Source organism: Balaenoptera musculus, chromosome 7 (genome assembly GCF_009873245.2).
Source record: "Balaenoptera musculus isolate JJ_BM4_2016_0621 chromosome 7, mBalMus1.pri.v3, whole genome shotgun sequence".
NCBI lineage: Eukaryota > Metazoa > Chordata > Mammalia > Artiodactyla > Balaenopteridae > Balaenoptera > Balaenoptera musculus.
Window position 1 is genome coordinate 51,233,960 of NC_045791.1, and position 12,986 is coordinate 51,246,945.

The following is a 12,986-nucleotide window of genomic DNA, read 5'->3' on the forward strand; positions in this document are numbered from 1 at the left end:
CAAAGGTCAGTGAACAGGGTTGGGAATTTCTTTTACACAGTGATTGATAAGCAAACTGCATAATCTAAATAATCTAAAATAAACCAACCAGAAGTGGCCCAAGAGTTAAAAAATGTTGCTCTTTTATCTTAAGGATGGTTATATGCTTATAAGTGATACTTTGAAATAGATTTTAAGTGGTTAGGCAGGAAGTAGGGTTTTTTGGAGAACGGGGTGACAACAATTGTTGTCAGATTGGGAGTTTTAAAATTTCTTCAGTTTTAAAATTTAATACATTGATTTTGTTCAAAATTTAGAAAGCATAAAAGGATAGTCAGTGAAAAGTCTTTTTTCCATTTCTGCCCATCAGTTCCCCTTCTCAAATTTTCTGTATCATTTTACATGTATGTGAATGTTGATAATATAAGATAAATTCCTAGAAATAGAATTAACAGATTATAGGGGTCTGCATTTGTAATGTTGGTAGGCACTGCCACTAGAATATAAGAAAGTTAATTTCCCTATGCCCTTTGCAGAGCCACATAATATCAAACTCTTTAATCTTTGCCAGCCTAATTATAGGGTTGGTTGTTGTTTGTTTGTTTGTTTGTTTTTAATTTTATTTATTTATTTTTGGCTGTGTTGGGTCTTCGTTTCTGTGCGAGGGCTTTCTCTAGTTGCGGCAAGCGGGGGCCACTCTTCATCGCGGTGCGCGGGCCTCTCACTATCGCGGCCTCTCTTGTTGCGGAGCACAGGCTCCAGACGCGCAGGCTCAGTAGTTGTGGCTCACGGGCCCAGTTGCTCCACGGCATGTGGGATCTTCCCAGACCAGGGCTCGAACCCGTGTCCCCTGCATTGGCAGGCAGATTCTCAACCACTGCGCCACCAGGGAAGCCCCCTTGTTGTTGTTTTTAAAGCTGGTTTAAATAAGCATTTCTCTAAGGTATTTGATGTTATCATCTCCTTAGGAGCCATTTATATTTGTTTTTATATGAGTTGATTGTTAATTGCTTTGCCTCATATTTTTACTCAACTCCAAACCTCCTTGTATTTCCTTTTGTTTGGAGAAATTAACCATTTTTTTAAGGGTAAGTCTGCTGGTAACTATCTTAGTTTTCTGAAATGTCTTTATTTCCCTTTCTTTCATGATGGGTATTTTCACTAGATGTAGAATTCTGGGTTGGCAGTTCTTTCAACACATAAAAAAGTGTTAGGCCACTTCCTTCTGGCCTCTGTGGTTTCAAGTGAGAAGTCTGTTGTCATTCAAATCGTTGTTCCCCGTAGGTAATGAGGGAATTTTCTGCCATTATTATTTTTAAATTTTTTTTAATTTCAGATTTTTCTCCTGGGATTCCGATAACACAAATGTTAGATCTTTTGTTTATTGTTCTACAGGTCTCTGAAGCTCTGTTCATTTTTTGTTTGTTCTTTTTACTTTCTCTGATGTTCTGGTTGGGTAATTTCTATTGGTCTGTCTCTGGTTCGCTAACAGTTTCCCTGTCATCCCCACTCTGATATTGAGCACATTTTATTTCAGTTATTGTATCATTGTATTTTTCAGTTCTAAAATTCCTTTTGATACTTTATATCTTCTTTTCTCCTGAGATTTTTTAACTTTTTTTTCATTGTTTAAAGAACATTAACAATTGCTTGTGGAAGCATTTTTAAGATGGCTTTTTAAAAATCCTTGTTAATTCCAACATGTGAGTCTTCTGGGTGTTGGCATCTTTTGATTGTTTTTTCTTACTTAAGTTGTGATTTTCCTGGTTCTTGAAATTATTAGTGATTTTTTTTTTTAAATTTTGTCCTGGAAATTTGGGGTATTGTACGTTATGAGACTCTGGATTCTGTTTATGTTTTCTGTTTTTAGCAGGCAGTCACCTTATATAGGTTTAGCATGTAGGTCCTGGCCTCCTTTTGTAGATTGTGGTTTCAAAGATAATTCAGTTTCCAGAGCCCTTGCAGTACTTTTCTGGTTTCATTTGTATGCTACTGAAAAACTGGATGCTATTCAACACTGTAGTTTAATTCTCGAACCTTTTGCCATATTAGTTCTGGTCAGTTTAACTTGGGGGTCTCCTCCCAGGACTTCATATATAAATTTAAAGAATCTTTTTCTCTAGCTTCCTTCTCTGAAATCTGTGCCACCTGCTGGTGCAGTGAGGGGAGCTGAAGCCCAGGCTTCCCACTTTGTCTCTACTGACATCACTTTGGCAAGGGAAGGGGAACACTGCTTGAAGAGGAGGGTACTGGAAATCCAAATTCTCTACTTTGTCTCTGCTGATAGAGCCAAGAGGGAGTTGGTGAACCTTTTTTTTTAATTTTCCCCCTTAGTATTTGCTTAGAGTAAAGCAGGTATTGGTGACAAATTTTTTGTCCTGCGAAACCATCTTTTTTCTAGTTCTCTGTCTGGAGAGAGCAGGCCTTTCTTGGGGCTTTTAAAAACCTGTGTCCATTGGCATTTCTGAGTTGCAGGCTTCTCCAGCGTGATGTCTAGGGTATATGGGAGACAGATTGAAAATCACCATGTCACCTTCAAATCCAGAGATCCCTGGCCACTCTGCCTTCTTTCTACCTTTCAGAGTCTTCTTATGTTTGTTTCTTTTTGTATTATGTCTAGGATTTCTACTTACACTTAGCAGGAGGATAGGAAGAGATGAATCTATTCCATCTTCACAATTTCTCCATTCCTTTCTTCATACTTTTAAAGTGTTGTAAAATCTTCCCTTTTATATCCAGAATCTACTCATCCTTAAATTACACCTATAAAGGAGTTTGTTCAGTGCTTACTAGCGGTTTGTAGGCACTCTACAGATACTACTCCACACTACTTTTTCCTGCCCCTATTTCAAATCCTAACATAGTCAGTTCTGCTATACTGCTTGTTTTGAAAACATGCATTTATTCCATTCAGTCGATACATTAGAAGATAATTTGAACGTAACATCAGTTTCACCTTTGCCTCTGCATGCTCTTGTCTACAATAAATGCTGAGTGCAGAAAACCATATGCAGTTGAACAGCTTTACAGGAATACACAAAAACTACACATACACAGGGGAGTTCCCTAGTGGCCTGGTGGTTAGGATTTGGCGCTTTCACTGCCCCATGGCCCGGATTCATTCCCTGGTTGGGGAACTGAGATCCTTCAAGCCGTACGACATGGCCAAAAAAAAAAACATTTACACATACGCACACCTCACACATCTACTAAGCTACCTCAGTTCATCACTTGTGTCATGAGCCACGCCTAAGTACAGTTTGTACTTTCCATCTAATTTCATCTGATTTCATATCACCCCCCCTTCCACTAACTTTACAGTAACTCACAAGCTGTAGCCTTACTGACATTCACTTCACAAGCAAACCCATGATTTTCTCAAACTGCCATATTTATTGTCGTATTTATGTATTTCTTAACTATTTAACGTGTGAAAGCTCTGTTGCTATTTTTATTAGTTTCCTATCTTTTTTTTTTAATGTGTCACTGATGAAGTTTTTGAGTTTTGTGCCCCTAACCCCATTTTTCCTATAAGCCATGTAGTTTTTGTTGTACAGTTTTCCATGGCACAGTTATTTATAGAAATGCATATGTTAGGGGACTTCCCTGGCGGTCCAGTGGTTAAGACTCGCACTTCCATTGCAGGGGGCGTGGGTTCGATCCCTGGTCGGGGAACTAAGATCCCACATGCCACGCAGCAGGGCCAAAAAATTTTTTAAAGAAAAAGAAATGCATATGCTGTCTAACAGCAGAACTGACTGTGCTTCTCCAAACCCTTTCTGCTTTACTCTTGTCCTTATTGACCATATTGACTAACAAATCCATATATAATTTATAGTCAGAGTTTCTAGAAAATTTATTACAACTCAATGTATGTTTTCAGATGCTGTTTGCTATTAAATTCACACTTGTTGGTCTTATTTTCCAAATAGACAGTAAACTCTCTGAGGGCAGAAGTTTGCTATGGAACTTCCCCATTTATACTCTACAATTCTTTCTCTCCATGTCCTGGCATCATGTTAAATATATATCTATGTACTATTCAGTTAAACATACTTGTTGATCTGAGCAGGATAAAATTTCATGCAGATTCACGATGTGCCTAAATCATATTTTTAAATTTAGGTTAACACAAATTTTGAAACTCAAACTACATTCTGTTAGAACTAATATTGATATTGTCATGTCTCTATTTTTTTTCTTCTTACTCTTCTGTTCTTTAGCTGCTCTTTCTCAATCATATTATCATTTTTTCAGAGCAGATTCATAGGAAAAGGGGCCGTAAATTAAATTTCACTCAAAAATAATGTTGAGAAACATGAAAAGAGGGAACCTTTCAACCTTAGAGCTTTCTAGGTTCTATTCCAAGGCATCCTCCCTAAAAACACAGTTTATTTTCCTTTTATAGTTCATATCATCTAATACTTGGGCAGATTATATTACCCTAAAAATAGTTATAAATCTTTTTTATGGTCTTCTGTATTGTTGTGATATTTTGCTTCACTCAAATGCTTATGTGAAAAGTGAAGTGAAAACTAAATAATGGTTATTTGAAATATATTTAATGCATTTGGTGGGGAGAATGGGCTTGCTTTTTTTTTTTTTTTTTTTTGGTAAGCTTAGATTGAGATTTTTCTTGTTTCTTGAGGTAGGATTGTATTGCTATGAACTTCCCTCTTAGAACTGCTTTTGCTGCATCCCATAGACTTTGGATCATCGTGTTCTCGTTGTCATTTGTCTCTAGCTATTTTTTGATTTCCACTTTGATTTCTTAAGTGATCTCTTGGTTATTTAGTAACACATTGTTTAGCCTCCACATGTTTGTGTTTTTTACATTTTTTTCCCTGTAATTTATTTCTAATCTCATAGAGTTGTGGTTGGAAAAGATGCTTGATATGATTTCAGTTTTCTTAAATTTACTGAGGCTTGATTTGTGACCCAAGATGTGATCTGTCCTGGAGAATGTTCTGTGTACACTTGAGAAGAACGTGTAATCTGTTTTCAGATGGAATGTCCTATAAATATCAATTAAATCTATCTGGTCTGTTGTGCCATTTAAAGCTTGTGTTTCCTTATTAATTTTCTGTTTGGATGATCTGTCCATTGGCGTAAGTGAGGTGTTAAAAGTCCCCCACTATTATTGTGTTACTGTCGACATTCTCTTTTACAGCTGTTAGCAGTTGCCTTATATATTGAGGTGCTCCTATGTTGGGTGCATATATATTTATAATTGTTTTATCTTCTTCTTGGATTGATCCCTTGATCATTATGTAGTGTCCTTCCTTGTCTCTTGTAACATTCTTTATTTTAAAGTCTATTTTATCTGATATGAGTATTGCTACTCCAGCTTTCTTGTGATTCCCATTTGCATGGAGTATCTTTTTCCATCCCCTCACTTTCAGTCTGTATGTGTTCGTAGGTCTGAAGTGGGTCTCTTGTAGACAACATATATATGGGTCTTGTTTTCGTATCCATTCAGCAAGCCTGTGTCTTTTGGTTGGAGCATTTAATCCATTCACATTTAAGGTAATTATCGATATGTATGTTCCTGTGACCATTTTCTTAATTGTTTTGGGTTTGTTTTTGTAGGTCCTTTTCTTCTCTTGTGTTTCCCACTTAGAGAAGTTCCTTTAGCATTTGTTGTAGAGCTGGTTTGGTGGTGAATTCTCTTAGCTCTTGCTTGTCTGTAAAGCTTTTGATTTCTCCATTGAATCTGAATGAGATCCTTGCCAGGTAGAGTAATCTTGGTTGTAGGTTCTTCCCTTTCATCACTTTAAGTATATCATGCCACGCCCTTCTGGCTTGTAGAGTTTCTGCTGAGAAATCAGCTGTTAACCTTATTGGAGTTCCCTTGTATGTTATTTGTCGTTTTTCCCTTTCTGCTTTCAATAATTTTTCTTTGTCTTTAATTTTTGCCAATTTGATTACCCTGTGTCTCAGCGTGTTTCTCCTTGGGTTTATTCTGTATGGGACTCGCTGCGCTTCCTGGACTTGGGTGGCTATTTCCTTTCCCATGTTAGGAAAGTTTTCGACTGTAATCTCTTCACATATTTTCTTGGGTCATTTCTCTCTCTTCTCCTTCTGGGACCCCTATAATGTGAATGTTGGTGTGTTTAATGTTGTCCCAGAGGTCTCTTAGGCTGTCTTCATTTCTTTTTCATTCTTTTTTCTTTATTCTGTTCTGTGGCAGTGAATTCCACCATTCTGTCTTCTAGGTCACTTATCTGTTCTTCTGCCTCCGTTATTCTGCTATTGATTCTTTCTAGTGTATTTTTCATTTCAGTTATTGTATTGTTCATCTCTGTTTGTTTGTTCTTTAATTCTTCTAGGTCTTTGTTAAACATTTCTTGCATCTTCTCAATCTTTGCCTCCATTCTTTTTCCGAGGTCCCAGATCATCTTCACTATCATTATTCTGAATTCATTTTCTGGAAGTTTGTCTATCTCCATTTAGTTGTTTTTCTGGGGTTTTATCTTGTTCCTTCATCTGGTACATAGTCCTCTGCCTTTTCATTTTGTCTGTCTTTCTGTGAATGTGGTTTTCGTTCCACAGGCTGCAGGACTCTGTAGTTCTTCTTGCTTCTCGGGCTTGCCTTTTAACGAAACCAACTGCAGTGTATTTCTCAGGAAAGAATCACAATGCAAAATAAATATAAATTGGAGCTGGTGAATAAAGCTTTGTTAATCATGGGGAAGAGCATTACTATGTTTTGTCAAGTAATTTTAACAGCTGTATTCTGTGCTTATATGGAATATTTTTTTTGTCTCCATATTATATGGCCTCAGATACTTGTATTTAGAGTTACTCATATTCATTATGAATTTATTTTCTTCCTTAGGTTTCTTTAAGTTTGATTCTCACCCCCCGCTCCACCCCTCAGGTTTTTAGTGTATGCAAGTAGGTTTTTCAGTTTGCATACCCATACTGCCTCACCATCAACAGTGGTCTTGGGATCAGATTAACAATTGGACTCATGAGACAAGATAGGCTTCACTCAGCACTAAGCTTATTTATCATTAAACAAGGATACAGGACAGGAAACAGCACAGCTTGAACAGCAGCATCATAGTAGAGAACTCATGAGTTCTAGGTAGAGCTTGCATATATCCCAGGCATCTCAGCTTAATAGGTTCGTGGTCCTGAGGAGCATGACTGGGTGAGGAAGACTACCTAATAAGTTCATTGAAGCTATTACTCTGGAGTTCCTTCAGCTTTTATACCTTGTTCCCATTCTCCAGTGCAGCAGCATCTCATCGGTATTAGAGAAACAATCTTAACAGTGAACCACAGACCCTTGGGCAAGTACACAGTAACTCCAGCCAGATTCTCATTAATCTCTGTAACTCAGTACACTCCTATAAATTCTGAGTTAAGAGTTTCAAGAGGGACTTCCCTGGTGGTGCAGTGGTTAAGAATCCTCCTGCCAATGCAGGGGAGGGACACTGTTTCAATCCCTGGTCCAGGAAGATTCCACACACTGTGGAGCTTAGAACTAAGCCCGTGCGCCACAACTACTGAGCCCGTGTGCCACAACTGCTGAAGCCTGCATGCCTAGAGCCTGTGCTCCGCAACAAGAGAAGCCACCACAATGAGAAGCCTGTGCACCACAGTGAAGAGTTAGCCCCCACTCACCACAACTAGAGAAGGCCCCAATGCAGCCATAAATAAATAAATAAGTTTCAAGAATAATTTGGTCAAGTGCCAACCAAGTGCCAAATCCTCAGGTGTTCTGAAGCTAACAGAAAGGTTGCAAACCAGCTGTTAACCCTTTCAATTAAGGTCTGTAAACAGACAGCCAACAGTCAGTCCAGAGATATTTTCTTTGTCCTCTTTGATTTTTTTTAAATTATGGAAAATACTAACATATACAAAAGTGATTGAAATTGTATAACAGATCACCCATGTTCATTACCCATCTTTACCAATTAATTTATGGCTAATCTCATGTTACCTATCCTTAGACAGTTCTCCATTTCCTGTTTGAAGCAAATTCTAGGCATAACATTTTATTGATAAATATTTCACTGTCTCTAAAGGTGACTCTTCTGAAAAAAATAACCATACCATAATCATATGCAGACATATACACACATACGTTCCTAAATGTCAGAAATCCTTACAGTGTTCAAATTTCTAATTGTTTAGTTAATGTTTATTTTTTGATGTTTGAATTTGAATCCAAATCAGGTTCAAACATTTGGGTTGGTGTTGTAAATTTTTTTTGTTTTTAATAGATTATCCCACCATTTCTTTTTATGTTTCTTGAGATTTATTTGTTGAACAAGCTAGGTCATTTGTCCTGTAGTGTTTCTTTCCCATTATTGCACACACTGAACTTTACAGATTGCATCCCTGTGTTACGTAATGTGTTCTTTCTGTGCTTCTATTTCATAGAACTTTGTAGTTAGATCTAGAAAATTGATCAGATGTAGTTTTGATTTTTTTAAATTCTATTTGATGGGAGCAGGAGTCACTTAGGACAGGTTGTCTCTGTGCTCTGCAGTGGCCATTGGTGGGCAGTGCCTCCTTAGGAGTTGTAAAATGGTGATATTCTAACTCTGTAATTCCTTATTCATTTATTCTTGGAGTACTTTTGATAAAGAGCATCTTCCCTTCATCTACTATTTGATTAGCCAGTGATACAGTTCATATATGATAAGAAGGATAAATGCTTTATACTTTATTTACCTATATCATTGTGAACTGATGGATTCTAATATATTTTGTGTTCCACTGTATTCTAGTTATCCATATATCAATATTGTCCCAGCTTTAGCCTGAATTCACTTACTTCGTTTTAATTAAGGCATAATGGACTTAAAATATTCTATTGATTTCAGGTATACAACAGTGATTTGATATTTTTATACATTACAAAATGATCACCATAATAAGTCTAGTTACTCTCTGTCACCATACAGAGATACTACAATATTATTGACTATATTCCCTGTGCTCTACACTACATCCCCATGACTTATTTTATAACTGGAAGTTTGTACCTCTTAATCCCATAAACCTACTTTCCCATCCCCTTACTCACCTTCTCCTCTGGCAACCACTAGTTTCTTCACTGTATCTATGAGTCTGTTTCTGTTTTGTTATGTATGTTCATTTGTTTTGTTCTTTAGATTCCACATATAATTGAAATCACACAGTATTTGCCTTTTTCTGTCTGACTTATTTCACTTAGCATAATACTAAGTTTTATGGCTAAGTAATATTCCATTGCGTGTGTGTGTGCATGCGCGTGCGCACACGTGTGTGCGAGCTACATCTTCTTTATGCATTCACGTATCGATGGACACTTAGGTTGCTCCCATATCTTGGCTATTGTAAATAATGCTGCAGTGAAGGTTGAGTTGCATATATCTTAAAGAATTAGTGTTTTCGTTTTCTTTGGATAAATACCCAGAAATAGAATTGCTGGGTCATATGGCACTGCTATTTTAACTTTTTGAGGATCCTCCATGCTACTTCCCATACTGGCTATACCAATTTACATTCCCACAAACAGTGCACAAGGGGTCCCTTTTCTCCACATCTTCACCAATGCTTGTTATGTGTTGTCTTTTTTGATAATAGCCATTCTGACAGGTGTGAGGTGCTATCTCGTTATTTTGATTTGCATTTCTCTGATGATTAGTGATGTTGAGCATCTTTTCATGTGCCTGTTGGCATCTGTATGTCTTCTTTGGGAAAATGTCTATTCAGGTCCTCTGCCCATTTTTTAATCAGATTGTTGAATTCACTTCTTTAAGTCCACCATGGTTTGAATTAGAATACTGTTAGGTGGGCGAAGCTCTGTCCAGTCTGTCATATCTTTCTCCATTTCCTGGTTAACCTCACTTATCTGTGTTAGTTTCCTCATCCTTAAAGCATTTGAGTTTTGAGACCCCTTTTAAAATTAAACTTCCTTAACCCAAAATAAAATTTAAATTTGAAATTACTTTTTGTAGAGACCCCAAAACATAGTTATTAATCATTGGCAGATGACTACCACTACCCCCTGTTGTAAGTCTGCTCTTCAACCGAAGCTAAATTTCTTAATCATTAGAGGAATACTCAGGCATTGAATAAGCCCATGCCAGTAGAATCGTGTTTCTTATCTTTCCACATTCATGCATAGTATTTTTTCTATTACTTCTCTCCTACGGTTGTACTTCCAATATTGATAATAAGAGAAAAAGTTGAAAACTACAAAAAGATTAGAATCTGGGATTCTTGAATGTTATTTCTGTGCCTTTAAAAAAGTATGTTATTCATATGATTCCTAAAATTAACTTAGTTTAATGTTTTAGATTTACCTATTACTTTTCCAGAATTCTTTAGATATAAATGTAACTGACCCATGAATCTGGAGATCTGGATTCTAATCTTGAGTCTTAACTCCTTTCCTGTACCCCTCAGTTCAAATAGCTGGATGAGCTAAGTGTTAAATACTGGACTTTGAGAATCTGCAAAAAAATCTAAACTTCCACTTAAAAAGTTTGTCTAAAAGTGTTGACCAAACCGTTTTGCTTTTTATTAAAGCTAGGAAAGAAGAAAAGAAAAGGCATAAATCATCATCCTCCTCCTCATCATCATCCAGTGACTCAGATAGTTCAAGCGATTCTCAGTCCTCTTCTGATTCTTCTGATTCTGAAAGTGTTTCTGAAGAGAAATCAAAAAAAAGAAAGAAGAAACATAGGAAAAATTCTCGTAAACACAAGAAAGAAAAGAAGAAGCGAAAGAAAAGCAAGAAAAGGTCTTAATTTATTTTTACAGTACTGACTTTGTATTCTAATTCCCTTCTGTTTATATATAAATCTATTGTGATTTTGGATCAATTATATGGAGCATGAAAATAGTGAGAAATGTTTCATAGCATGAAGTATAAGACCATTTTGATATTCTACAGTCTATAGATTAAATTTGGGTACATTCATTTTAATTTTCAACAAAACCATTCAGTTCATTTTGTCTGAACTCAATGACCTTTTGGTTATATAGGTTTGTATTTTATGGGAGGAATATAAGATTAGTGAGAATTATAGGAAACCAATGATTGTTTTCTTTATTTTCTGTAGCAGTCTCTCGCTTTTTTGTTCTTTATTTTTTTTTCCTCCTATGATAGCATAGGGTAGAAAGCAGATAATGTCAGCATATTTCTTTTCTTTTCTGTTTTGTCTGAAATAATCTATGGTTGTACTAAAACTCATCTTTATAAGCCTGTTGCCTCTAAAGCAGTTTCTTTACCTATATTTTCAAGTATTTTAAATTTATCAGAGGGCATTGCACATGAAGTATCATATTTTGGTTCCATTTTATTGGAAAATATTTTTTGAGAATGTGATAACAGAAACATTTGGTTTTGGTTTTTGGTTGGTTTGTCAGAGGAATGAGTATTTTCCCCATGTAATTGCATCTTTGGTCAGAGATGGGGGACAGAATGATGTATATAGTGTACATATTACAAAGGAAAGAAATACCAACAATTGGAAAATCGGGGTAGGTACATAATAACCAAGTGGAATTTGTTTTGTATGTTTCTATTAAAGCGCATCTAGTGAAAGTGAGGCTGAAAATCTTGAAGCACAACCCCAGTCTACTGTTCGTCCAGAAGAAATCCCTCCAGTACCTGAAAATAGATTCCTAATGAGAAAAAGTCCTCCTAAAGCTGATGAAAAAGAAAGGAAGAACAGGGAGAGAGAGAGAGAGTGGTATGTGAATATGTTTACTTTATAAACTGCCCTACACTCTCTACCACAGAACCTTTCTTTTTTAAAAAACCGTATTTGCTTATTTTAGATAAGATTTAATTGGTGACCTTGTCCCAAGATTGAAATTTCTTAGTAGGATAATGTTAGCAAAGCTCCTTTTTGCTAACCACATAGCTGAAAAGATAAATTGACTTAATTCAGACAGATTTTTGAATAAAAGTTACATTAATTAAAAAAAAAAACAAGCACTGCAAATGGCAAAAAGATATGTTAAGTGTCATTCCAAACAAATTCCATTTAAAACAAGTGTTTTACTCTGTTATTTGTATACATTAAACTTTTAAGCAAGTAAGAACCTTTATTTTTCAGTTTGTCTGATGGGGGAAAATGCTGTTTTTCTTGCCTGGTTTACAATATTGTTGTATTGAAAATTGATAGCATATTCAAGTACTTTGAAAATTTTTCTACATAAGTTCACATTATTAGTATTAGAAGTTGTTAGTTCTTTATGAATCATTTTAATAATTATGTCCAAAGATAGAAAAAAAGATGGGTATCTCTTATTTATAATTGGAAATAACGTATTTAAAAGTAATAAAATTCTGAGCATTCCCCCTATACTTTCATAATATAGTAAACATATAAAAATAAGTCTTGGTTACTTGAATTGGGATAACTTTGATGGATTGGATTGAGTTTACTCAGTTAATAGGAAATTGTGTTTCTAAGAAAGTAAATATTAAGGAGAAGATATTTGAGCTACTTTAGAATGCATTTTTCAAATATAACATACACAGATATTGTTAGTGCTAATTAAATATTAACTCATTATTATTTGAAAATAAATAGTTTCCCTTTCTGGTATAAAGCATGATATTAAACATTTTGCTAATTCAGACCATCTTGTCTCTGTTTAATTCACATTAATTACATTTCTCTATAGTTTTATTACCAGTGAACAACTGCTTATAGGATAGTAAGATACTTTAGAATCAGATAGCTTTAAAATTGTTCTCTCAACAGCATATAGCCTACTCTGAGTTCCTTAGCACTATCAAGTTGACTTCATCTTAGTGATGATTATATAACAGTGTTTCTCAACAGGACACAGTTGGCATTTGGGAACAGGATAGTTCTTCATCTTCACACATTACAAGATTTTAGCATTCCTGACTTGTCACTCAGTACCAATAGCACCCTCTAGTCACTGACAGTTGTAAAAATGCTCCCATACTTTTCCAGATACCTACTAGGATTGATAATATTCCTGGTTGAGAACCACTGATTATATATGTAAGACTTTAA

At 35.7% G+C, this 12,986-nt stretch overlaps 1 protein-coding gene across 5 annotated transcripts in view; it reads left to right on the forward strand.

Annotated features, from left to right (window-relative positions):
- The window catches only part of PPIG (peptidylprolyl isomerase G), a 36,880-nt gene that overhangs the window by 20,571 nt on the left and 3,323 nt on the right, over window positions 1-12,986 (forward strand). For all 5 annotated transcript variants that reach the window (XM_036857914.1, XM_036857917.1, XM_036857915.1 and 2 more), the window contains exons 10-11: window positions 10,513-10,726; window positions 11,520-11,681. In XM_036857914.1, the coding sequence (XP_036713809.1) occupies window positions 10,513-10,726; window positions 11,520-11,681 (376 nt within the window). The remainder of the gene's footprint in view (window positions 1-10,512; window positions 10,727-11,519; window positions 11,682-12,986) is intronic.